This window comes from Pteropus vampyrus, unplaced genomic scaffold, assembly GCF_000151845.1.
Source record: "Pteropus vampyrus isolate Shadow unplaced genomic scaffold, Pvam_2.0 Scaffold15, whole genome shotgun sequence".
NCBI classification, from domain to species: domain Eukaryota; kingdom Metazoa; phylum Chordata; class Mammalia; order Chiroptera; family Pteropodidae; genus Pteropus; species Pteropus vampyrus.
In genome coordinates, this window is record NW_011888796.1 from 7165830 (window position 1) to 7193282 (window position 27453).

Consider the following 27453-nt stretch of genomic DNA (forward strand, 5'->3'; position numbering starts at 1 on the left):
GGCTGTGAGCGTAAGGCCTCGAGCCGCCAGGACTAGCGAACTTCCTGCTTCAAAACGCGCGGGAAGGACCACTCCAAGCTGTGGGTACCGAGAGATACGAAGCCCGCCTCAGGGGTATTTTGTAAAGTGACTTGGCAGGCCTGTGAAAACCTCCACCTTTTGGTGGTTAATTCGTAGGTGTAAAACCGCACTGTGCCCGTAGGTTTTACCTCGCTGTTGGTGAATGGCTTTCTTTAGGAATCTTGCTACTCATAGTAGTACACACGCGGAGAAAAGACATATTTGGAGAAATTTATTTTAAAGGGTGTATCTTTTTGAGAAATCTGGATGTCTGTGGACTCCAGAATATTCAGTGACTTATTTCAATACCACATATAAACATTACGAAGGCTCCTCCAGAAATTTGTCATGCAGCAGCAGCAACGTTCAGCATGTATTTATTAAAGTCTCTACTAGACTGAAAAAGGGTCTCTGGCCTGCCCAGTTCTTGCTCCACCCACATTTTCTGTAATAATGCTATGTTAACAAGGTTGTTACTGAATATATGCTGTTTTGCGTATTACCTCAGAATACTCTTTATTATAATTTTTTTTTTTTTTTAAAAAGACAGTATCCAAGATGGATGACAGCCTATTTGTCAGTTTGGACAGACTTTTGCTAGAATTTGGTAGGTATAAAATGAAAACAAAGAAATAGGTAACTATTTGTATTATTATTTGATATTTTAACAATGAAGTGAAGTCACAAAAGAATTATTTATTTTAGTTTTCCAGTATAAGCAAGATATACGTAGTAAAGAAGATATGATTCAACGAATAAATAGTAAGTAGTTTTGCATGATAAAAACATTTTAGTTTTTAATTTTTTTATGGCATTTAAGGTAATATGCAGTTGCTTTGCTTAGGGTAACTTATAGTTGGCATTATAATTTTTGTGCCTGTTGTATTTAGTGACAATAATGAGCTATTTACCCTAACTACAATTTTTCAGTAATAAAATGCTGTATTCAGAATTTGATTTGTTTTGAAGAATTTTACTGTAAGCTGAAAAGACCCCTTAACTAAGAGAAGTTGAAAATGTTATTTTTCTCAAATAACACAGGTTATTTCAAACATTTGAGTGAATTTTTTTATCTTTTTAAAAATTACCAAAAGTCAGGGGCCAGGATTGATGGATGCCATGTTTTCAGGAATCATAATACTGAAAAATAATATTTTGAGTGAAATGACAAAGCAAATTACATAAATATAGTATTTTAAGATTCTGTATAAAAACTACCAAAAGAAAATTGAACCATTAAGTTCTTAATAGTTCTTAAAAGGTAGAATTTGGTTATCTTTTGTGCAACAAAAAGGAATACAGAGTATTAAGAATTTATTTTAATCTTTTAAAGAAATTGTATTTTATGTGTATATTATATTTAGTCTTTAGTAACAGAAGTGAAAGTGCACTTACTAATGGACATGGAATTGATGAAGATAAATTTCACTTTTGTCAACAACAAAACTCATATTAGTATCGATCGTATGAGTAAATATTTACATGAACTCATAGTATCATTGGTACCATTGATCTTAGATATCACTTAATCTAGCCCTTTTATGTTAAAAGGGACATTTATTTCTCTTAAAACCCAAACACAAATTCTTAGCTTCTGATTCTATGAGCAAGCCTGGCTCTGGTTCTATGCTTCTTAGTATAGAGCCCTTCACATCTCAAGCCTCATTTTCTCTCCATTTTCTGGTTCTCCTCCTTTTAGGTAAGTTGCCATACCGCTTTTTCCTACTGTATTTGTTTATTTTAATTTATGATTCCTACTTTAAGAAAATAATTATTTTCTCTTTCCAGAAATCTTTGAAGATGTTAAACAATACAAAGCAACTATTTGTAAGATACATGAAACTATAAATACAACAGAGGAGGAAATTGGTCATTACCATAAACATAGTAAGGAAATCAGTAACAGCTGTAGTAAGTGAGTATTTGAAAGAAGAGAACTTTCAATAATTGCCACTAGATTCTTTTATTCAAGGTTTCTGAGTTTATAGTTGAAGACTGCTGTTTCAAAGTATTTTTTATTAATACAATGATGAATTAGGTCTTATATTGTCTCGTTATATGCCACTGTAAACTGGAATCATAGGGTCAAAAGAAAAATAGAAGTGCTATAAGAGCTCTCTAATTCATATCCAATTAGTGTAAATACAGAATTTTAAATAATCTAGGCTCAGTATATAAAATTCCTATTACATGAATAAATTTGAAGTAATTTCCATCTTTGGAAATTATCATGAAATTAGTAGCTTTTTGAAATAAAAATATTCAGTATGTTAAGAATTCTTTCACCATGGCTTCAGGTTTTGGATTCCAGTAGTTTAATCCATTAAAAGACATATTTTGAAATAAAAATTTGTTAATGAAACTTTATTGTCTATTACAAAAAACAAAAATAAAATGTGTTAACTTTCTGTATTTAATTTTATGTGGACCATTGTCTTTGTATTAAGTACTATACTTTAGAATAATATTTGTTTTGAAATATTTTGTTACTTGAAATTTTGACAAGCCTTTTAGGTTTTTACCCCATTACTTTTTTATACTGTTTTCCAAATTTTATCAAAGTAACACATACTTAGTATAAAAATTCAAAACTTATACAGATGTATGGAGTAAAAAGTTTTTCCCAGCCCACAGTCCCCACCCCTATCCTGTCCTCTTTTAGAATCTGAAAAAAAAGATTAAGAAAGAGCTAGAGGGAATATATGGACAATACTTAGAATGGAAGCTGCCATAGTATATGCTAAGTTTAGATTTTTCACATTGGTAACATTTTTCAAGTTATCTAATAAAACAAAAAAAAATATAATATGACTTTATACTTACCATCTTATTTTATAATTTATTTTGACTTAGTTTCTTCATAGGTCAGAAATGTATAACAAATTGACTTTCTGAGTTTCAAAGGAGAAAAAAGCCTCTTTTTAGCTCTTATCCTAGTTCTTTGAATGTTCACTCGAAAAGAATTTCTTAGCCAAGAACTTAGAAGTATGATGAGAAAGAAAGCCTGATGTTGTAGTGTTGCAGAGTATACACTAGAAATGCTGTAGCAATACACAGTCCAACTATGTCACATTTACTTCTTCCTTAGTCATGGTACTAAAATAGGTTTTATGTAAAAATTAACAGATACTGACATTTGAGCATATGTATGATTGCATGAAGGATGGTAATGGTGGTTGGTGATTGTAGATCAGAATATTTTTCTTGATGTAAGCTTGTTTTCTCCAGGAAGAGAAGATTTTGCTTTATCTTTAAATGGTTGCATTCATTTTTATGATCTCTTACAGTTTGTTTATCCTTCTGAAATACTAATTATAATATTTTTTTCCATAGCTGGAAGCCAACATGTGATGTTTTTCATAAACATGAAGACTATATGCAGGAGCAGCTTATTATTTATCAAGAAACTATTGAAAAAGACAAGTATAGTACATATATTAATTTAAGCTTATCAATTCTATAAGTTAATATTAATAGGATCTGCTTTGTTAAACTGTCAATTGAAAAATGTAGGAATTTTGTACGCCGGGGAGGTTTTGTTTTGTTTTGTTTTGTTTTAAAGTAAAACCAGTGTTTTGGACTCAGGCAAGTATGGATGCTCTCTTATCCCTAGGTAGATGTATCTTGTTAAGGAGGATAGTGCTGGGACAGTGGTCCGCTTCAGGTTCCACAATTGTATTCTCAGTCAGTAAGCCTATTAGCCAAGTGTTTAGACAGGTGCAACCCCTGCCAGGTCCCTGGGAGGGCTCCTGCTTGGTCACTGGATGAGTCTGTGGGTGGTTAGGACTGGCCCTGGCTTGGAGAGACTGCAACTGAGCCTCAGGGCTGTTTCAGGTTTTTCCGCCAAGATCGAGGTCTGCAGTCCTGGCTCTGGACTGCTCCCTGACTGCAGCTGGAGGGGCTGGAGCCAAGTGTAGGGCTCTTTCAAGAACTCCGAGGGTGCATATGGAAGTATCTCCTAGGTCCCTCGGCTGGTAGATCTGCTAGTGGTCTTCCACTGTGAGGTGGCTAGACCCAGATATAGGGCCCTTCAAGATCAATGGGAGTGTAGATGAAGTGTCTCCTACTGAGACCTTGGATTCTCAATACTGCTAACAAACTTTGGCTTTGAGGGGGCTGAAGCCAAATACAGGCCCTTTAAGGATCTTTAGAGGCACAGACAGGAGTCTCTGTTGCTGGATCCCTGTGCCATCAGGACTCTGGTAACTATAGTTGTAATGGACTGGAACCCAGTTACAGTACTCTTTCAGAATCCACAGTCTGACTGAGTTTTGCGGGCTTAGCCCCAGGGGCTTTTGGACTATGGCCACGAGGAACTGGAGGCAGTTCAGGGTCCACAGCTGGGACGGGTCTGTATGCCTATTAGTTGATGACTCCTGTGTGTACCTTGGTGTGTTGGTGATGGTGACAGACCCAAAGCCAAATGGGAATGTAGCTGAATTCTCAGGAGTATGGAATTGTTTCTAGGTCCGTAGCTAGGACTATAGTCAGCAAGTTAGCCACCAGGATGTGAGCATGCCTCTCACAATGGCTCTCCTCAGTCTTGGACTACACCAGGGTTTCATAGTCTCCTAGCTGGATCCCAAAACTCCCACAAAGGCACTTTTTTTTTCCATGATGGATGCCAAATTATTGTTGGGAGAGGGAGTGATATGTGTGAGGGATGTTTTATTCTGCCAATTTGCCGACATCACTCTTATTTTATATTTTAATTAAAACATACAGTGTAGAGTGTAATATCCTTTATATTCAAAGATGGGTGTTAAAGAAGACCCAATCTCCATCTCTTTGGACATTCAAGGTATAGATTGCCACTGGCATTTGAAATCATGGAAATAGATGAGATTTCTCAGGGAAATGTAGAGAACAAAACGAAGAGAAAGCTAGAATACATGATCATTCAAGGAATAGGCAGAAAGTGGAATTAGTGAACAAAACCCTGCTTCATTCCAAAAAGGGTTTGAGTTGATTTGTGTAAATAATACCAAAATGTTAAAAGAAAGCTGGATTCAAAGATCAAGACTGCAGGGAAGTAAGGATAATATAGGAAGATGAAGCCTTTGATCTGGATAGAAATTCATTCTACATGTTCTTACATATTTGTTAGATATAGGCACAAATTAGGCTTTGAAATTCCTAGTAGTAAAGGCATTGTGGAAATGTGATCAGTTTGGAATTCAGAATATTCATTTAAAAAACAGTCATTTGTTTAGGATAAGCAGAAATTTTTCTGGGTACTGAGAATTAAGAGATTTTCCCCTGGGTTCTCATAAAGTGGAATCCGTCACACATATCACTCAAATTGTGCAATATGGTAATCAGTATCTTTAGAGTTCTCCCCTAAATAAACACAACATATATTATTGTTTTTTAAAATATCTCCTAATATAAGCTTTGGCTATAAAAATTATTAAAATGATTCTGTGATCAGAAGTACAATGGATCATAAGAAAATACTATGAGCAATTATATGCCAAAAAGCTGGACAATCTGGAAGAAAAGGACACATTCCTAGAAACATACAATCTCCCAAGACTGAGTCAAGAAGAAACAGAAAATCTGGACTGACCAGTTACCACCAATGAAATCAAATCAGTAATCAAAAAAGCTCCCATAAAACAAAAGTCCTGGACCAGAGGGCTTCATAGGCGAATTTTACCAAACATTCAAAGAAGAATTATTACCTATTCTCAAACTATTCCAAAAAATTCAAGAAGACGCAAGGCTCCCTAACTCTTTTTATGAGGCCACCATTACCTTGATTCCAAAACCAGGTAAAGACATTACAAAAAAGAAAACTATAGGCCAATACCTCTTCTGAACATTGATGCAAAAATCCTTAAAATATTAGCAAACTGAATTCAGCAATACATTAAAAATTCATATAGCATGATCAAGTTGGATTTATTCCTGGGATGCAAGGTTAGTTCAATATCTGCAAATCAATTAATGTGATACCACAAATTAACAAATCAAAAGATAAAAACCATATGATCATATCAATAGATGCAGAAAAAGTGTTTGCCAAAATCCAGCATCCATTTACGAGAAAAACTCTCAGCAAAGTGGGAACAAAGGGACCATACCTCAACATGATAAAGGCTATAATGTGACAAACCTACAGCTAACATAATGGGGAAAGGCTAAAAGCATTTTCCTTAAGATCAGGAACAAGATAAGGATGTCCACTTTAACCACTCCTCTTCAACATTGTATTAGAAGTTTAGCCACAGCATTAAGACAAGAAAGAGAAATAAAAGGCATCCAAATTAGGAAGAAGTATAACTCATCATTTGCCGATGACATGATACTATATGTAGATAACCTTAAAGATTCCACCAAAAAACTTATAACTGTTCAATGAATTCAGTAAAGTAGCAGGTTAAAAAATAAATATTCAGAGGTCAGTGGCATTTTTATACACCAATGATGAACTTTCAGAAAGATAAGAAAACCTCATTTATAGTTGTGTCGAAAACTATAAAATACCTGGAACTCAAATTAACCAGGAAGGTAGAAGACCTGTTTTCAGAAAATTATGTCATTGAAAAGAAATTGAAGAAGATAGATAAATGGAAGCCTATACCATGCTCATGGGTAGGAAGAATCAACATTGTTAAAATGGCCATACTACCCAAAGCAATCTATAGATTCAATGCAATCTCTATCAAAATATGAATGGCATTTTTCAGAGAGCTAGAACAAATAATCCTAAAATACATATGGAGCCATAAAAAACGTCAAATAGCCATGGCAATCTTCAGAAGAACAAAGTTGGAGGTATCACACTACCTGATATCAAACTATACAACAAGGCTACAGTAATCGAAACAGCATGGTGCTCACGTAAAAACAAATTGATCAATGGAACAGAATAGAGAGCCGAGAAATAAATCTACGCTTATCTGCTCAATATATGACAAAGGAGGTAAGAATATACAATGGGGTAAAGACAATCTCTTCAATAAATGGTATTGGGAAAATTGGACAGATACATGCAAAAAAAAAAGCTGAACCACCTTCTTACACTGTATACAAGACTCAAAATGGATTAAAGACTTAAATGTAAGACTTGAAACTATAAAACTTCTAGAAGAAAACATAAGCAGTAAACTCTCTTGATATTACTAACAGGAATTTCTTTTCAGGTATATCTCCTTGGGCAAGGGAAACAAAAGAAAAAATAAACGGGACTATGTCAAACTAAAAAGTTTTTGAACAGCAAAGGAAATCAACAAAACAAAAAGACAGCTGACTGGGAGAAAATATTCGCTAATGATACATCTGATAAGGGATTAATATCCAAAATATATAAAGAACTTATACAATTCAACAACAACAAAACAATCCAATTAAAAAATGGGCAGAAGACCTGAACAGATACTTCTCCAAAGAGGAAATGCAGATGGCTAATAGACATATGAAAAGATGTGCAAGGTCGCTAACCATCAGAGAAATGCAGATTAAAACCACAATGAGATATCACCTCACACCTGTCAGAATGGCTATCAATAAATAATAAAACAGCAAGTGTTGGCAATGATGTGGAGAAAAGAGAACTCTCATATGTTGGTGGGACTGCACATTGGTACAACCACTATGGAAAATAGTATGGAGGTTTCTCAAAAAATTAAAAATGGATATACTTTTGACCCAGCAATTGTACTTCTGGGTGTTTATCCAAAGAAAACCAAAACAATAATTCATAAAGATCTATGCACTCCAATATTCATGGAAGCACAATTTACAATAGCCAGAATATGGAAGCAACCTAAATGCCCATCAACAGACAATGGGATAAAGAAATTATGGTTCGTATATACAATGGAATATTACTCAGCCATTAAAAAAATGAAATCCTACCATTAGCAATGATATGAATGGACCTAGAGGTTATTATGCTGAGTGAAATAAGTCAGACAGAGAAAGATAACTACCATATGATTTCACTTTTATGCGGAATCTAAGGAACAAAAAGAAACTAATCAAAAACAGACTTAAAAACATAGTGGACAAATTGTGATGGACAGAGGGGCGGGGTGTTGAGGACTGGGAGAATGGGGTGAAGGGTTAAAGAAGTACAAATTAGTAGTTGATAGTTGGTCATGGGGATGGTGAGCCTGGCAGAGGGAATGCAGTTAGCATTAATATGGTGACTAGGTGGAGGGCCAGGGGAGGGAGAGAACAACTGGGGGGATCATTTTATGAACTATATAGATGTCTAACCATTGTACTGTATACTTGAAACTAAATAAATAATTTTAAAAAATTTGATTCTGTGAGGGGCTAATGTAAACCAGTCCGAATATAAATCTTTTTGTTAGTGCTTGTTGTAGATGACTTCTCGTCGCTCGCCAGAGGTGTTAAAGTGAAAATAGCTATCTCTTTCTTAAACCAGTCACATGGGTTGATTGATTTGATGACTCAATACCAGGCATTTATAAAAAGAAAAGAGTCTATTTGTTGGTATCATGGATAATGAAGGAAGTAGAGGAACCAGCTCTTTGTTTCTCTCCCATCCCTGCCCCAGGCATTCATGAAGACTAGTATTGTGGCAACAGATGAGATAGTAATGACTCTCCTTGAATCATGACTTGGTTCTGCTGGGCTCTGCCAGAGTTACTGTACAGAGTATGTTAGAAGAGTGAGCATGAATATGTAATATGAACAGTATAGATGTTGTATGCTAATCTCATCCGAAACTGGTGACTCAGACTCAGTTTTCTTATAAGTATTTCCCTTCTCCCTGGACAATTTCCCTAAGTGAGGTCTTAATTAGCAAATATGCATTTAGAGAAATAGAAGCTTGTTTGGGGTTCAACTGCTTTATCTTATTAAAAGAGACAGTTTAGTAATATTAAGAAATTAAAACACTTAAGGTTCAGACATATTACCCAGTACAAGGCTGTTATCCTTACTTCTTATTATAAAGCAGTTTCTGAATACTCTTTCTTTTCTCATCTGCTAAAGTGAAATAATCATTATAGTACCTTTTAAAAAATTTTTCCATATAGTATGGCTTGATTTAGAAAACAAAAAATTAAGGATTATATATTTTTAGAAAAATTTCTATGAATATTACTTGAAACTATTTGATAAGAATTGGATAAGAGGAACCAAGAATATATTTCCTATAATGAACCTGGATTCAACATTTTCAGTACTGTAGGTCAGGACTGATAAACTTTTTTGTAAAGGGCAAGATAGTAAATATTTTAGGCTTTGTGGGCTATACAGTCTCTGTTGCAACTACTCAACTCATCTGTTGGGGTGTACGAGCAACTTTAGACAATATGAAAAGGAATGACTGCATACCTATAAAACTTTATTTGTGGACATTACAGTTGAAAAGTGAGAGTTAAGGAAAATTTGCAGGGCAGGCAGTATTGAGGGAACCAAGGATAAGTAGATACTTGACTTGCCTGTTGTGCTTAATTTAGTAGACTTTAACAAGTGATATTTAGAAAGCTTTTAGACACACTCTTGTTACAATGACATAATTTCTTTTAACAGAAAAATGTACCATGGTTATGTATGTCAATATAAAGATGTTTTGAAGCAGTACCAAATAAAATTCTCAGAAGCACCCCTTTCACTTGAATATTACCAGAAGAAAAGAGAACATGAAGATATTCAAAACAGAGTGTTGGCATGTACTGAACAACTGAAAATGAATGAATCTATTTTTATGGAATTTCTAGGTATTAATATCTTTATTATATATATTTTAATTATGATATCTTCATAATGAAAAGAATATAATAACTAAGTCAAAAATATGACTTTGTTTTTCAGTGCCTGCTCCCTTTCCATCACTTACTAAATGGACATTACATATGTATCCACAATAGTATTTCTACTTAGAATTTTTATTATATAAGTATTATTTCTCTATTTTAATTGTTATATGTTTCCCTGGTGAGAATCACATAGATTCATTTTTGTTTAATTTAGAAATTTTAGAGGTCATCTGGGATTAGTTTTCATATGTTCATGTGATCAGAAGCAGACAATTTTAATGAAGATAAAGTGTTACATATATCTGGCTTTAAATGGCATATCTTAGCAACCAAACCAATGAAAAAGTCATCTTCTCTGTTTTACCAAAAAAAGAGTTCCAGTTAAGTCAATTTATTATTACTTGTTAGGATGCAAGGTGGTAAGGAGTCACAATTATTTATTCATCTATAGAAATTGATGACCTATCTTGTGCCAAGCAATACTCAAGAAGATACAGAGCTTTCTTGCAAGGATCTTTTAGTAGAGGAGACAGACATGTAAGCAAATTCTAATACAATGGCGTTGTATTAGATGCTTAAGTAATTCTTAATTGGTCCAAGTCTCATTTGTTTGTAAAGGAAATCTTCCCTGATGATGAACTTGGAACTTTAGTCCTCTTCCAACCTCCGTAATCCTTCATATGCTTTCCTATCAGATTATATCAGACAATATTAAAAGGAATGACTGCATTCCAATAAAACTTTATTTGTGGACATTACAGTTGAAAAGTGTGATAAGAGTTAAGGAAAATTTGAAGGACAGACAGTATTGAGGGAACCAAGGATAAGTAGATATTTGATTTGCCTGTTATGCTTAATTTAGTAGACTTTAACAAGTGATATTTAGAAAGCTTTTAGATATACTCTTGTTATAATGAAATAATTTCTTTTAACAGAAAAATGTACCATGGTTATGTATGTCAATATAAATATATTTTTTATCTCTGCATTTTACCTTGCTTCATTATGCTTCATCCTAAATTATCCTTTTAACTCCTTTGCTGCTTGTTCTCTCTATGTTTGGGTTTTAGCTTATTCTGTTGTTCATTTGCTACCCATCTGTGTTTTAACTTCTCAATGGGGAGGGGCAGAGGTAGATGCAGAATGTACAGCAGGGGTTTAGGGAGTTGAATGTAGGATGGGATGAGATGTAGGATTGCATTGCAAACAAAAAGAAGTGATAGAGGCAGGGAGAACTGAAGATTAAGATTGAATTGTCTATATCTACAAATTTAAATTGATGCTTTTGATAACAACATAACTTTATAAGTAATGTTCATGTGAAATTTTATGCTCTAGCATATAAATCATGTATTTTTAAGCAGAATGAGAAAGGTCTGACAGATTTTCTCTGGAATTCTTGTTCACTACCTCTATCTTATTAAATTCTCCTAAATGGATTGTAGAGTAATTTAGGAAATTGTGGTAGCTAATAACCATGCAGGATATATGTTAACAGCTGAAAAAATTCTCTACTTGCGATTGAGTATAAATTCAGTTCAAGCAGAAAGTTCAGATAGAAGATCTAGCTCTCTTCTGAGTTCTGCATGGTACACTGATGAACCTTACAGAGCAAGAAAAGGGTGCATTTTAAATTTTGACTTTGAGAACGAATAAATTATGGAAACACAAAAAGTTAAATTTGGACCTGAATCAGTTATGTATTATTATTAGTCATGCCAAATGACATGATGAACTTGGGTAAAAAAACAAAAGCAAAATACTGCCCTGTAAAAATATTTAACTGAAAGAAAAACTAATATTTTGGATGAAATGTTATTTTTAAGCTCAGTATATAACATAGATAAACAAATTATCTTTGTTTGCTACATGGTTTTATTAGTTTTACCTCTGTTTTCAGATGCTGTTATTAATATTTCTTATTGCTTATGTGGAACATATAAATAATGTTACATGATTAATTATTTCTGATATAGTACATATATTATAAATATAAAATTTGCTCACATAAATAGTTCCTTAACAGATAAGGGTTTGTTTGAGATGTAAAACACAAGATATTCTTAAACATGCCAGAAATTTTTCTAAAATTTCATGTGAATTGAAGAAAGAAGTAGATGAAGTGGAAATAGAAATTAATTGTTTAAACCAGGTATGTATTTCATTATGTTTCTAATATATATATTTATATATAAGTGTAATGGTATGTTAGTTGACAGTCTTAGAAGAGCTATTTCTAAAGAGCCTAAATATGGACAAAGGCTTATGATAATTCGTTTGCCTCAGATTGCCTTGGAGCCAAAATGTGTATTAGGTATTGAGTATAGTTAACTCTGGGTTTTGGGTACTAACTTAACTTTCTTTGGGGACTGAGGAGAGAAGATGAAAGAACAAGATATAGCTTAATAACAGGCATTTAAAGAGCTACAATACTGTTCTCAAAAAAGAACAAGATAGTAAATGGTTTAAGGAACTTAATCTTGAAAAATTATGACTATAATCTTTATAGACCTAGGTTAGAACTAGTTTAGCCTTTAAAATTGATGATGCATGATATTTTCTTTTTAAAAAATTATATTTATTTAAATTAATTTCAAGTATACAGTATATAGACCTAGGTTAGAACTAGTTTAGCCTTTAAAATTGATGATGCATGATATTTTCTTTTTAAAAAATTATATTTATTTAAATTAATTTCAAGTATACAGTATATTGGTTAGACATCTATATAGTTTGTAAAACGATCCCCCCATTTGCTTCCTCCCTCCCCTGGCCCTCCAACTAGCCATCATATTAACGGCATTCCCTCTGCCGTGCTCCCCATCCCCGTGACCAACTATCAACTAATTTGTACTTTTTTAACCCTTCACCCCATTCTTCCATCCCCCAACCCCCCTCCCCTCTGTCTGTCACCAAATTGTCCACTATATTTGTGTGATATTTTCTTGAACACATTTTTAGTGCCATCTATAGAAATGTAGATAGGTATGAAAACCCATCGAATTTAAAATATATCCAAATTTTGAGAAAAAAATGAATAGTTAATTTTCTAAAATTTTCTAAATTATCTGAAAATTGTGTTAAAGATGGTATAGTTATTTATAGATATGACATTCCAGATAACAGTAATATCATTTTAATAATTATATGAAAGTGGATTGACTTTCTTTAAAATATATGGTTACTATGTCTCTTTGTGGGGAATCAATATCTACTTTGTTTCTGACTGTCCTTTTTAAAAAAGGAGGGTAGAAGTTCATTGAAATCTAGATTCGCTAATGGAGGTGTAAAGCAGTATGATTTATTGTTAATTTGACTTGGTTTTAGCAACTTTCACTAAAAGCTAGTTAATAAAACCAAAAATACAAATTTTATGATTATATAGAAAACCTCATATTTATTAGTTAAGATAAAGTATATATTTCTTAATGCTTTGCAGGTAATTATTTTCTGCTTTATCATTTTTCATTTTAGCAGATTGCAAGACTTTATGAAACTAAGAATCTTTCAGAAGCTCTGGAAGATAACAATAAAAATATAGAAAACAGAAAGGAATTGAAAGAAAGGTATAGGTAAACTTTAAAATGTGATTTTGTGTATTCTTTCCCAAGCCACTAATAGTTACACAGTATCTATATACTTTTTTTTCTGTACAAGCTATTTTCTATTCATTTCTTATGAAAATATTAATTTATACTTTTAAATATTATAGACTAATATTCAAATCTTCTTGGGAGATTTGGGAGCAGCAATATTCTTACTTTTTTTTATCATCCTGTCACCAACTTGACCAGTTCTTTCTTTATCACAGAGACTGAAGATGAGCCAAAATGCTACTGAATCTGTGGCATTATGTTTCTTTGTTATTCATTCTAATGGTGATAAAATAGACATCAGTGGTGGAGGCATTTTTTTTAAAAGGTTGATTTTTATCTGTTATTGTGTGACAGAAAAATAGGTGTATTAATGTTGCTGTTTCTGATAACCTTTCTACTTTTTCTCTTCTACCTTATACCCTTTTTCATTATTCCTAAATTCCTCTCTTCAGGCTCTATTGCTCTTATCCTGATTTTTCACCACACTTCTATCGCGCTTCCTTGGATCTGTTATTTTCTTGATTCTCCCACTCTCATGTCTCACATCCACAGTAATATGTTTTTAATTTTGTAATGAAATTGATTAGAAAAATAGGTAAATGTACAGAATTCCACTTTATTGACACATTTTTAATATTATAAAAATTATATTGAGAGAAACTTACATGACTAGTCATTTTTACTCTATATTTTGATAGTTATCAAATAATATCACTATTTAAGTTACTTAACTATCAGAAATTAAAGTTATTTCTTTAACTTAGGAAATACTCAGTGAAATTATTCTTCCAGTGAAAAACTTGAAAGAACCGTTGGATTGTAATATTGTTTTAATAGTTTCTATATCATGCTAGTTGACTTGCTTCTAAGTAAATCTTTTTAAAGTTTGAAGTACTCCAAAATCTGGAGCATGCTGTTGGTGGACAAAGTTTTGGTTTAAAATGTTTTTGGTGTGTTTAGAAAGTCTTTTAAAATAATTTTTTACATTTTAAAAATGAGAATGTGAAGAGCACTGGACTTAATCAGGAAAAGTTTATTGTACCTGTGACACTAGAGAGTAATTTAATAATATTGGGCGGATCTGTTAAATCCTCTAGAACTCAGTTTTATTATCTGTGAAATGAGTTTTAACTATATAGTATCTAAATATCTCTTCTAGCTTTAATATATATTAACTTTTTTACTTAGCTAATATTTATTGTAATTCACTTCTCTCTTTAGAATTTTTGAAAAAGATGAATACCATATATTGAGTAAAATCTCTCAGAACAGTCAATTATTTCTTTCATATGAGCCTCTGAAATTAGTGAGACCAATAAGTATGCATTCTTCAGAACCAAGAGTTACAGGTACAATATCTGTTTATCATTCAAGAAGTTTGTTTTCTTTGCAAACACATAGAAGAAATAGAAAGAAACAGTTTTAGTTACAATTTGGTGTAACCAGGAACAATAGTAGAGACCCATAGACTTAAGAAAGTACCACTTTGATTTTATCTGAGAGTAAATAAGATACGTACCTTTTATACCTAACTTTTTTTCTCTTTGAGAGAGAAATCACTCACATTATTTAAAAAAAAATAGTTCTGGTCTGGTTGTATAGCTGTCAGAGGAGGATGAATAATTATATGTTTTTCATTTGAAAAGTATTATCAATATGTCATTAAAGTGGGTAGCAAACTTGTGTTAATGGTATTTGTTACTTAGTTACTGAAATATTTGAATCTTGTTTCATTTAATGGATCTGCAGATTAGATTAATGTCATTAGCTGTTTTTCTTCCCTGGTCATTAGTATCACCATTCTTTCTTCTTTGGTTCCCCATTATAAAGATGTAGTTTTGTCAGCTGGTTTTCATTTTCCATTCATAGTTATTGTAATAACTGTTATGTAGTGAGGAATTAAGAGTTATGTAATAATTTCATAAATCTATATTTTAATTTAAATTAAGTATTCATGTGACTTGATTTTTTTAAATGACGAGGTTAGGTTAAATGTTGGGCATGATATTTGGTTCTATCTCCGGAATTGATTTGAAGTTGAACAATTTAATAATCTAGATAAAAAAGAAGAAAGTTCTGTGAAGCAATCAAAGCTTGCCAATATTGACTTCAGACAAAAAGAAGATGCACAGGTAGATATTTCTTTTTTAAAAATATAAATTAAACGCTTGCTTTAAGTGAGATAGTGAATATATTGCATTTGGGACACAGTGTGTGTGTGTGTGAGAGAGAGAGAGAGAGAAAGAGAGAGAGAGAGAGAGAGAGAGAGAAATCAGCCATCAGTACAACCTCAGAGTCTAAAAAAAATCTTTAAAAAGTTTCAGCATGGCAGCCTGAGCATACACTGTAGCCTTCTCATATATTCCTAAAAATAACACAAAAGATATTTAAAAATACCAAACCCTGCACCCAGTAGACCAAAAACTGTGAGACATTTCTGTAGGAGGAAAACAGAATTGGATTGAAGAGGGAATTTGTGGCTCAGGACTTGCATAGTAGAATACTCTTACAAAAGATATAGTTCTGGGGACAACGAATAGGGTAATTGGTTGGGTTACTTCAGTGGGAATTAGTTAACACTTATTCATCTCATATTTATTTTGCCTTTGGCCAGGCATCAGCAATGGGATGATTGTCTCCAGATGGAAGCAGTGAGTTTAGGAGCTTGGGTTAGAGAAAGAGATGGTACTCTGGGTGGTTCTTGATACTCATAAAAAATAAGGAGCATATCACCCCCAAAATTAGCTTCTGGTGTAGCACATCTCTCTTCCCCCATTCTTGAAAATAGTCCAGAGGGAAATTCTCATGAAAAATATAATTGCTTTCTATTATTCATAATTAATACACACAGACATAGGGGTAGTGGTGAAAGGTAATTGGTGAAGCTTATTCTAAATATGTATTAATTATAAAAATTTAAAAATATGGTATTAAAATTCCAGATAATATCAATATGGGATGAAGGTAGAAAGTTAAATGAGAGAAATAAAAGTCTGCTCAAGTTCTTTTTGTGTTTGGGATGGAGGTAGGGAGAAGATACGAATACTGATTAACTCTGTGTATTGTGGGAAAGATGTAAATTTATGCATGTATATCAAACATTAAAGGGTAACCAACAGAAGAGAAATGGACTATAAGTTTTAAAACAGTAGAAGAAAAAAGATGAAATGAAGAAAACTTTGTCCAACAGAAGGCAGGAATGGGGGGAAAATAGCTAGAAATCTTTGTAAATAGAAAACAAATACAATGCAAAAATAGTTCTGAACAAATCAGTAATAATAAAGATGTGACATAAGTGCATCTTTGGAACATATAAACAAAATACAGCTGTATACTATTAGGAAAGCTGATTCTACTTGTCAAATGACAAAATAAAAGGATGGAAAATATATATCAAAACCGAAGCAAATATAACAATGCCATATAAAATAGAGTTCAAGATAAAAACCAGTAGGGATAAATATAGTTCATGTTTTTTAAAAGAATGATTCACCAAGAAGTTATAACCATGATGCATCAAATTATACAGTTTCAAAATATATAAAGCAAAAATCAATAAAATTCTAAACATACAGTTGAATCCTTAGTTAAAACAGGATAACTATCAAAAAAGATACTGACTCTGAGTTTAGGGTTTGAGTTTGTCTATATGTGAAAGAATACAAAACCAAACCAATAAAATAATAGCATTTAAATAAGATAAACATTTATTTTTCTCTTGCATGCCATAAAATTCTAAAGTAAGTGACTCGGGTTCACTTATCAGGGCTGATAGCACCATTTGTACAATTTCATTATTTCTCAGGCTCTCTCTAAACTTTCTTTTCCTGCTCTCCTTAAATGCTAAACTTTTGACTCAAGGTCAAATCATGGTCAGAAACTAACCAATGTAACTTTTCCATCATATCTGCCTTCCAGGCAGGAAAAAAGAAGGAGAGGAAGGCTAGCTGATTCAGTCCTATTTTAGAAGATCTTTCTTGGAAGCTCCTTAAACAATTTATTATGATCTTTTATTGGCCAGAACTTAGTAATATGGCTACTTCCATCTGTGGAGAGGTTGAGAAATATAGGTGGTTTTGTTTTTGTTTTTGTTTTTAAAATCAGAACACAGAAGGAAAGTAGATTTTTAATAAGAAAACTAGCAGTTTCTGCCACAGGAATAAATCAAGTAGATAAAAAATAAGTAAGGATGTACAGGCTCTCTAATGTAACACGATTAGCAAACTTTGTGCCCAGCGCACAGAATTCAGTTAAATTTTCACAAAATTCAGTTTGCAGTATTCACAAAAATTATCATTTGCTAAAACAAAAAGGATATCTCAACCAATTCTAAAAAGTAGCTATCTTCACTTTTCCCAAGGAATGCTGTGATGGTTTAGCATTAGAAAAATCTATCAGTGTGAATCACTACATTAATAGATTAGTAAATTATTTTAAATAAAGATTTAAAATAGAAGATTTTTTTGAAAAAGTGTTAAGGAGACTGATACTACCAGATGTCAAAATGTTTTTTTTAAACTTTTATTATTGATATGTAATTCACATATCATAAAATTCATCATTTAAAAATGTACAATCTAGTGGTTTTTAGTATATCCGCAAGATAGTGTAACCATTACCATTGTCTAATTCCAGAACATTTTTATCATCCCAAAATATTTTTAAACATTATCAAAATGCAGTAATTTTAGCAGTGTGGAACAAGAAAAGACAAACTGATCAGTAGACTACATCAAAATAAAAAACTATGATAAAAGATACTAATGAAATTAAAAGATGATGGAGTGGGAAGGTGATTGGTATTCAGAATGTCTAATATGTAAAGATACATCATAATTTTACAAATTAATAAACAAATAAAAATAGGCAAAAGATAAAAAAAGCAGTTTACAGAATAGGGAAGACAAAGAGTCCCTAAACATAACAAGATGCTTGATCTCTGGAGTACAAGAAATGTAAATTAAACCAATGAGATACCTGGTTTCACCTATCAGATTTGCAGACATCAAAACGTCTGATAATGTCTAGTGAGGTCAACAACAATGGGAGTATAATTTGATATATCTACTTTGGAGGGCTGGTTCACAGTTCTAATTAAAAATAAAAATGTATATACTAAGCACTTTCGCTTCTTGGCATCTATTCTAAACAAATACTTGTTAAAATACTTGTACCAGGAGGCACATACAAACATGCCTTTAAAACATACATCAAAACAGTAACAACACTTGTTTTTTAAGAGGTAAGTATTCTTTAAGGGACAAGGTCTTTTTCTATGATCCAAAAGCACAATAAGATGACAAAATTAAGACCAGTAGTTGTTATAACAAAAATAAATGGGATAAACTTTTCTCTTAAATATATTTTTATTTTGGGTCAAATAAAAAGAATCAGGAACTCTTCAAAATGAGTGACTCAGGGAGAATGAAGTGTACTTGAAACAATACACAGTAAAGCAGTCTTTAAGATATTAAGCAAAATTTAGTTAAAATTAAAAATGAAATATTGCTCTTTCATATATAAAAAAGTTTCAAGCTTCATTCTTTTAAACTGCTGCTTTACTCTCTCTGTGTTCGATTTGAGATGTTATAGAAGATAGAGACACAGAAATCAGCTAATCCGTTGAGAAAATGGTAAGCTTCACTTGATTAGTCATGAATATAGGATAAAATTCTAAAAGGTTTACATTAACTGTAGAAATACTACTAAGCATAGTTACTATACTTGTCAAAAACATAAGATTCCTCGAGAGTCAAAACATTTTTGTTTCCCAGTATTTGATTGAATATTTTGTATGTAGTGGTTTCAGGTAATGTTTGTAGTTGATATTGAGAATAATGGTGATGATAAGGAGGAAGATGACAGTGCTCTTTGAGACCTCTGAGTAGCCATGGCAAGCCAAAAACTTCTGTTGTTTTGTGTAGCCAATTCTAATGCTTAGTTTCTTTTGTTCAGGTGTTTAATGACTCTGCTGTGAGTAACAATTCAAAATGTTCACATGTTATGGCTGTTAAAAGTTCACAAAATTTTCTGCCACTCAGGTAACTTTTAAAACTAAGAAAATGCTTTAATATCTGAAATAATTTATCAACTCAGCAAATAATGTAAAATTATATTTATTGTATTTTAGATTGTTAACTCCACAGAAACAATCAAATTGCAATACATGGTTTGAAAAAGGCAATACAGGTATTTGCTGTTTACATTTTCCCTAATAAGTGAAAGTAACAAATTATATCAGGTTTTTATACTATTCAAATAAATTATTTGGATTGTTGCCTTTCTGGTTAATGAACCATGTATACCTGGTTTTTAAATACATTTTTTTGGTAAATATAAAACAAATAATTTCATTGTAAAAAATTCGGAAAACAGAGGAAAATATAAAAGATACAAAAATACCATACCGCCCAGACGTAACCAGTTCCATACATACTGGTGTATATTCTTGACTTTTTTCTTTTGCATATGTATGTTTTGTTCTTTTATATTTTTCCCGCAGATTTGAAGCATACTATGTATATCGTTTTGTATCCTTTTCTTCCCACTTGATAGACTGTGGAGGGTATTTTTCCATGTCATTAAGTAGATTTTATTTGTGATGACTGTATAATATGCCATTGTATGGATATATTATAATTTATTTAGCCATTCTCTCACACTGAATATTTTGTCATTTCCAGTTTTTTTGCTGTTATAAATAATGCTACTACATTCTTTTATTTAAATCTTTTACTATCTTGGATTATTTTCTTTGAATGAAATCATTGGAAGCTCACAGAATATATATATTTATTATCCTAGAATCAATTAGTGTTGGAACTTAGATACACCTTTGAAAATACCAACTCTCTATGTGTATATATGTATATGTATACATGTATGTATGTATGAAGTATATAATATATATACACACATATATTTTAATAACCCAGTAACAAATAACAATTATTCTACTCATATAAAAGTCTTCACCTCTTCTTGTCTATAGTCTCTATGACCATATGTTGAGACCATACCTAAATTATAATTGGAGTAGTATGTAGATTACTGATTCTTATTTCAATGTTTTAAAAATGGCTTATTCTGTCAGTATAAAAATTCTGTAAATATATGCATATTCAGTGTGGTCATATAATATACTGAGTCTGTTTCTTCTACTCTCAGTATAAGATTCAACCAATACAATATGCTTATTCCATGCAGATGGATATTCCTGCTTTCTTTTAGAGTAAAGAATTATAATCTGCACAGTTGATCTGTTCCATCTGTTTATAATCCTCTATATACATCAAGCTGACAGGATGTTAGACAAGAAAGGAATGGCTACTCTCTAGGAACAATACATCCCTAATACAGTTATGTGGGGAAATGCATATATCTGGTATATTCCTAGCTGCCATTGAGATATACAATGAGGCTTCATATTCAAAAAGGCATATAATTATCTCAGAAGAAAAAAAGATTCTCTTCAATACTATTCAAGCCTATCTTTTGAAGAAGTTAATATGTGTTGAAAATAATAGTTGTGACTTAAATATAAGAGGCAAATGGAAAAACATCTATTCAAGATAGGAAAAGATTTCTTAAATAAGAATTAAAAAGAAAGATCGGTAAATTTGGCTATGTTAAAATTAAGAATTTATGTTCATCAAAAGACACATAAAAAGAATGGAAGGCAAGGTGATATATTTTCAATACATTAAACTGTCAAAGGACTTGTCTCCAAAAAATGTATAAAGAACTACAAACCAAGAAAAAAGACAGACAGCCCAACTGGAAATTTGTGCAAAATATGAATAGGCGCTTCAAATAGAGAACTTTTGTGGCAGATAAACATATGAAAAGTTGTTTAGCAAATCAAGATACTGAAAAATAAGACCACAGTGGGATACTGTTACATGTCCACCAGATTAACAAAATTTGGAAAGTCTGACAATACTAAGTGTTGATGAGAATGTAGGACAATAGGACAACAGGAAGTCTCATAACCATTAATAAGAGCTGTCATTTATAAATGACCATATGTTGAGACCATACTTAAATTATAATTAGAACTAATAATTTTTTCTGGTGAAATGGAATTATTTCCTAGGGTAGCTTGGGAAGACCAATTGCCACAACAAAAATTGGTAAATAGTTTGGAAACTAAACATTAGAAAATAGTTTAACATCTGGTAAAATGGAAGATACACATAACCTATATGTTGTAATTCCACTCCTAGGTATATACCTGGAGAAATCCAAGTACGTACATGCAAGTACATATGTAAAAGAATGTTTGTAACATTATTGTTTATAATAGCCTCAAAGCAGAAACACTTTAAATGCCCATTTGCAGTAGAATGGATAGATAGATATATATTGTGTTTGTACAATGGAATACTTTACATCAAAATAAGCAAACTTTGCAGCAGTGCAGAAGAATCTCACCAGCATATGCTAAACAAAAAAAGCAAGATAAAGAGCACATAAATTATTATTTCATATAACATTTTAAAAATAGGAAAAACAAACTGTTGCTTAGATGATAAAACTATATAAAGTGAATCAAGGAAATGATTTACTACAGAAGTTAGGATACTGTTTGCATCTATGGAAGAGGATATAAGGACAATAGGGCCTTTTGGAGTACTCATAATGTTCTGTTTCTTTACCTGGGTGGTGGTTACATGGGTGTTCTTATAATTTTGCTTGTTAAATGGTTTACATAGGTTTTATTCTTATTTTTATGTGTTCAGTTGAATTATATGAAATTGCCTTTTTGTAGGTCAATAACAGTTAAATATTGACTAATATGTTTTATTTATAATTAAATTGCAAAAAGAAAAAATAGTTCTCATATAACAAACAGATGCTGAGTGTGCAGATAAAGGGACAGTAAGACAATTGAGAGAATCAAAATGTACTTCACAAGTAAGTCAAATGTTTGGTTTCTAATTTCTAAGCAAAATATTCCAGTTTAAAATATTCCATTTCTATTTTAACTTTAGGATTAGTATTATAAAGATTATTTATGTGAGGTCTAGATGTTATTAGTAATCAAGTTTCTGTGTAATCAAGTTGCTATAGTATTGCAGAATCTATCCCTTAGGGGAGTTTAGATTAAAAACTGAAGCTACAAAAAGTTTACGTAAAAAATACAAAAATAATTGCCATTAATAATTAACTGTATACTGATGCCACAAATAAATCATAACTGAAGAAACGTATTTTGTTTGGTGAGATTGAATAATTTGCCAAGGCAATTTTAGACCAGTGGTTATTACATAAATATCTTCAAAATAATTTTTAATAATGGAAAGCTTTAATGATGATAGATGTAGACAATGTATACCAACTTTACTGTAGCTACTAAGGGTTAAAACAAGAGAAACAATGTAGTAGTATTCTGCTGTAAAGAAATACAGGTAAATTTAAATTTCTTTTGGTGGAGGGACCCAAACTGTTTCTGTAATGGGATTTGATATAACAAACATATTTGAGAAATCACATTCCTACTCTACAAAATAATATAAAAAAAAATTATTCAAGTTCTCAATCTTTCCAGAGATGTAGTATAATAAATTTATAAGGGTAAAAATTTGCAAAGAACATAACCAATGAGAGCAAAATTGCTTGCAAATAAAGTACTTCTCCGTTTCAAGGAGATAATCATGTACAATTCTTGACCCAGAGCATGATGTAGAGATTTTACAAGAAAAATCATTTCTAATCATTTTTCTTCATCAATTTGAGTATGTTCTGGTTATCATTTACCTTATCAGATAGGGATAGGTGAGATGGAGCTGGGAAGAAGAAAAACTTTTGAAAATTAAAAATAATTTTTTCCATTTTTTGGACAGATATTTTTGTATCACTTTTACCAATTATTTTACTTGTTTTGCCTATAAAATGATGACATTATAGATTAATATGATGTTTTCCACCTCACACATTTTTATATATGTGAGTTTATTAATGAAATAACATTCATTTTTATAGTTTTGTTACTTTGAATTTTCAGGTTATACATGGAGAACATCTTGGGATGCCAATAGATAATAATGAAGAAGTGGAAGAAAGAGCTGAGAATTTTCCACGAACTCCTGAAATTCCTTTATTTTTAAGAACACCTGAAGCTGTGAAAACACCTGAATCTTTGGAGAAATTACTGTTCCCTAAAACCCCCTTGTTTGAAATGTAGGTTTTTAATAATTATAATTAAAGAATTTACTTATTGAGTCATAGAAGTAATTGATAGGAGTTGTAAACTGCCTAACACCTTTAACTTTAAAAAGTTTTTATGGAACAATTCACATATACAAGGGGGAGAGAATAGTATAATGAACTTATGTACCTATAACCCCGTTTGGACAATAATTAACATTTTGCCATTCTTATTTCATAGATCCTCTTTCTAATTTTTCCTGTAACATTTAACTGAAGATGGCATCAATCCTCGGTATTTATCTAGTGCAATAGTATATACATTTGAGATTTTCCAAAGGATAATAAAACCTATGGAAAAAAGTTAAATGCCAAGCTAAAAAGCTACTATCCCATGTGATAGATTGTAGATATTGTCGAATAATGTTCCAGCAGTCATTTTTCCTTACATTGTAGTATCTAAAGCAAGAATTGCCATTCTGATAAGTAACCTCAGTAGGCATAAATTTCTCTAACATGATTATTTCACTTTGGAAACCATAGATTTGTAGTTTGCAGCCAAGAAAACAGTGCTGCATTTTAATCTTTTTGGTTAGTTCAGTCCATTCCTTAACACTGAACCCTGAGATTTCTCCAAAACATATATCAGACATTTCACTTCATCAGGAATCTCTCACCTGTGTCCTACTGCTATATTTGAAATTTCCAGTAAATTATATATATATGAATGTCATGCTGTTGATACAAACAGCATGTTCAAAGTAAAAATCATACCTGAGAAATGTAAAAAGGTGTGCAAATATATGCTAAAACCTCTTTTTATGGATGAGAAAATTGATTTAAAGTTAAGTGACTCATTAATGGTCATAGAGGTAGTTATGAAAGTTATGTTCAGACTTATATTTAACAAACTTAATAGCACTATGTCTAAGAATTTTATAAATATTACTCATTTAAGGTTCACAATGACTTTATGAGATGTAAATACATTATTATCCTTATTTTATAGATGAGGAAACAGAATCACAGATGGTAGAACTCATTAGTGATAGAGATGAGATTCAAACCTAGGCAGTTCTGCCTCCAGAATCCATGCTTTTTTAGCCACTGTGTTATATACTATTTTGTCTAATTTTATTTTTCTCAAAACATTTTATAGTTTAACACTCTTATGCAACAATCTGTAATGACTGGCTTCTCGTCCAGACTAAAATCTTATTACTGGCTTTCAAGATCTTGGGGACAATATAGCCTCAGGGTTAAGAGCTTGGACTTTAAATCTGGATTGCTTCATTCAAATCTTAACTCTGGCACTTAACATTCTTTTGAGCAAATCATTTAACCCTTCTGTGCTTCAAAATCCTCTTCTATAAAATGGAGGTCATAATGATGATACCTATTTCATATGGTTATTGTGAGGAGTAAGTAAGTTAATGCTGATGGAAATACCTAGAATAGAGCCTGACAGTATATTCTCAGTAGGAATTGATTATTGTTATTTTATAATTGATTATTCTACTTTATTTAACATTATTCTACAACTAAAATTATCTTTTTTCTCCATAGGTGTCTGTCACTTCAATAATTACTTCCCTCTCTTCTCCTACTGTGCTAATTCTTATTTCTATGCCATTTCTTATGTTGCTTTCCAGTCTGCAATATTTAATAATGTATTTTTAGCATTTTGGTGATTTCGTGTTTCTCCATAACAGAAATAGACATACAGTGCCTGAAGGTCAAACACAAAAGGAATCCCCTGGATTTTCTTTTCTAATGAGTTATACTGCTAGATCACCTGGATTGAATTTATTTGATTCTTCTATATTTGATTCAGAAATGTCGTCATCAGAGCAGGTAATATGAAAAGCTAAAGTTTTAATTCTTAAAAAATTGTACACTGGAACCTTAAGTAATTTTAATTCTTTAGTACCAGCCTATCTTGGGGCAGAGACAATTTTTAAAGATTCTTAGTATTGATAGTATAACAAAATTCCGCTATTATATTTTTGTTTTCAACTTCAGGTGCGCCAAATTGACATCTATTTATTAAAAAAAAATAAATTGTTTAAATTGCAGTTAAAGGCAGTTTAAAAATTAATTTGGCTTTATCGTTCATGTGTCTAACTTCTAAACAAATTTCCTATATTCTTAGTGTTAAAATTCTCCAGGTTATTAGTTGGTCCTTTCATCTATATGTCTGTACATAGCAACATTATCATCAGTTAATTTTGAAAGACCTAAAGACTTTCCTTCTAATAGTGATTTCTACTGTTCAGAGATAGAAATCATGATAAAGTGCTGTTTTCTATATTTAGCAATTGAAACTGAAAAATAAGACATGTTTTATTTGACCAATAGAGACAGCATAGTATAGTGGTTAAGATTAGACTCTGAAACCAGACTACTTGGGTATCTACTAGATATGGGATTTTGGGTACCTAACTTTCTGTTTTTTTTTCTGTTAACTGGAAATAATTTTTACCATAGGTTTTGTCACTGTTAAATGAGTTTATACACATAGAGCACTTAGAAAAATTTTAACCAATTAATAATTCCATATAAGTAGCAATGTAATACAAATGTATAGTTATTACTCATTTAAATTAATTACATTTAGTCAATTTTATATGGATTAGAATATTTTATTCTACATCCCACATATTATATAAATTATGGAAATTATAAATTTATTGATGGATGATAGAGTACTATATATTTTATAGTATTTTATATCTTCAGCTTCGTCTCAATTTTTATCTGAATGCTTATTTCAAAAACAGCTAATTCCTAGAAGGTGTGTACTGGCCATGAAAAAATAGACTACAGTTAGTTAATTCTTACTTATATCTGTCACATAAATGTGAAATACATGTATGTAACCTTAGCAGGAAACATGTACATTCGATAAAGAAAACAAAAATATTGAAAAAAAATAATCAAATATATAAAAAGATATATGAAGTGCCTGTAGGAAGAAAATATTGTAAATATATATTTCTTCCCCAAGTGATTTATAAATGAAATCTAATTCAAAAATTGGAGTCCTGGCAAGCTGGTTTATCTTTAATTTTGTGTTTTGTTTTGATTTTATAGTGGTGGGGTTAGGAAGGAGATTGGCAAGTTACTAATTTTCCTGGTCAAGAATAATCAAGAAAATGTTCAAAGATAATATTGGTAATAAATTAAAATGGAATTCTAAGAAACCATGTAACCCAAAATAAGATAGAGAAGGAACAGTGTAAAAAGACACATAGGGAACAAACAGAAAACAAGTAGTAAAATATTCCATGAAAATATGAGATTCTAAAATAATTATATTCACTATAAATGGGCTAAATACTCTATTAAAGGGCAGAGAATGCTAGAATGGATAAAAAGTATGACCCAACTATTAGTTATTTACAAGAGAGACACTTTAAAGACAAAGACAGGTCAAAAGTAAATGGATGGAAAAAGATATTTCATGAAAACTGTAATTATAAGAAAGTCACAGTGGTTATACTAATATCTGAGGTAGTATTCGAGACAATATTGATAGCGATAAAGAGGGACATTTCTTTGGGATAAAACTGTCAATTCTTAAGGAAGGAATAACAATGGCAAATGTGTATATGCCTAATAACAGCTTCAAAATACAGAAACAAAAATTGACAGAATTAAAGGGAGAAATAGACAAAAACACCAACTTAGTTGGAGATTTTTAATACCTCTTTCTCAGCAATTGATAGAATTAGATAACACGATCTACGAAGATCTTTTATAAAATCTGAACAACACTATTGACTTCCTTGACCTAACTTACATTTATAGAACACCACATCCAACAACTGTAGGATATTCTTTTTTTACATTATTATTTTTTTAATTAATATTTTTATGGTGACATTGGTTAATGAAATCTACATTTT

At 31.5% G+C, this 27453-nt stretch overlaps 1 protein-coding gene across 1 annotated transcript in view; it reads left to right on the forward strand.

Annotated features, from left to right (window-relative positions):
• The first annotated feature begins 612 nt into the window (after positions 1 to 612).
• Positions 613 to 27453, forward strand: part of CUNH14orf39 (chromosome unknown C14orf39 homolog) — a 32869-nt gene continuing 6028 nt past the window's right edge. The window contains exons 1-15 of the mRNA XM_011386266.2: positions 613 to 667; positions 766 to 822; positions 1849 to 1975; positions 3394 to 3483; positions 9574 to 9761; positions 9856 to 9898; positions 11832 to 11952; positions 13275 to 13366; positions 14618 to 14745; positions 15455 to 15528; positions 19352 to 19437; positions 19527 to 19585; positions 22251 to 22312; positions 23403 to 23578; positions 25252 to 25399. Of these exons, the coding sequence (XP_011384568.1) occupies positions 619 to 667; positions 766 to 822; positions 1849 to 1975; positions 3394 to 3483; positions 9574 to 9761; positions 9856 to 9898; positions 11832 to 11952; positions 13275 to 13366; positions 14618 to 14745; positions 15455 to 15528; positions 19352 to 19437; positions 19527 to 19585; positions 22251 to 22312; positions 23403 to 23578; positions 25252 to 25399 (1500 nt within the window). The 5' untranslated portion in view covers positions 613 to 618. The remainder of the gene's footprint in view (positions 668 to 765; positions 823 to 1848; positions 1976 to 3393; positions 3484 to 9573; positions 9762 to 9855; positions 9899 to 11831; positions 11953 to 13274; positions 13367 to 14617; positions 14746 to 15454; positions 15529 to 19351; positions 19438 to 19526; positions 19586 to 22250; positions 22313 to 23402; positions 23579 to 25251; positions 25400 to 27453) is intronic.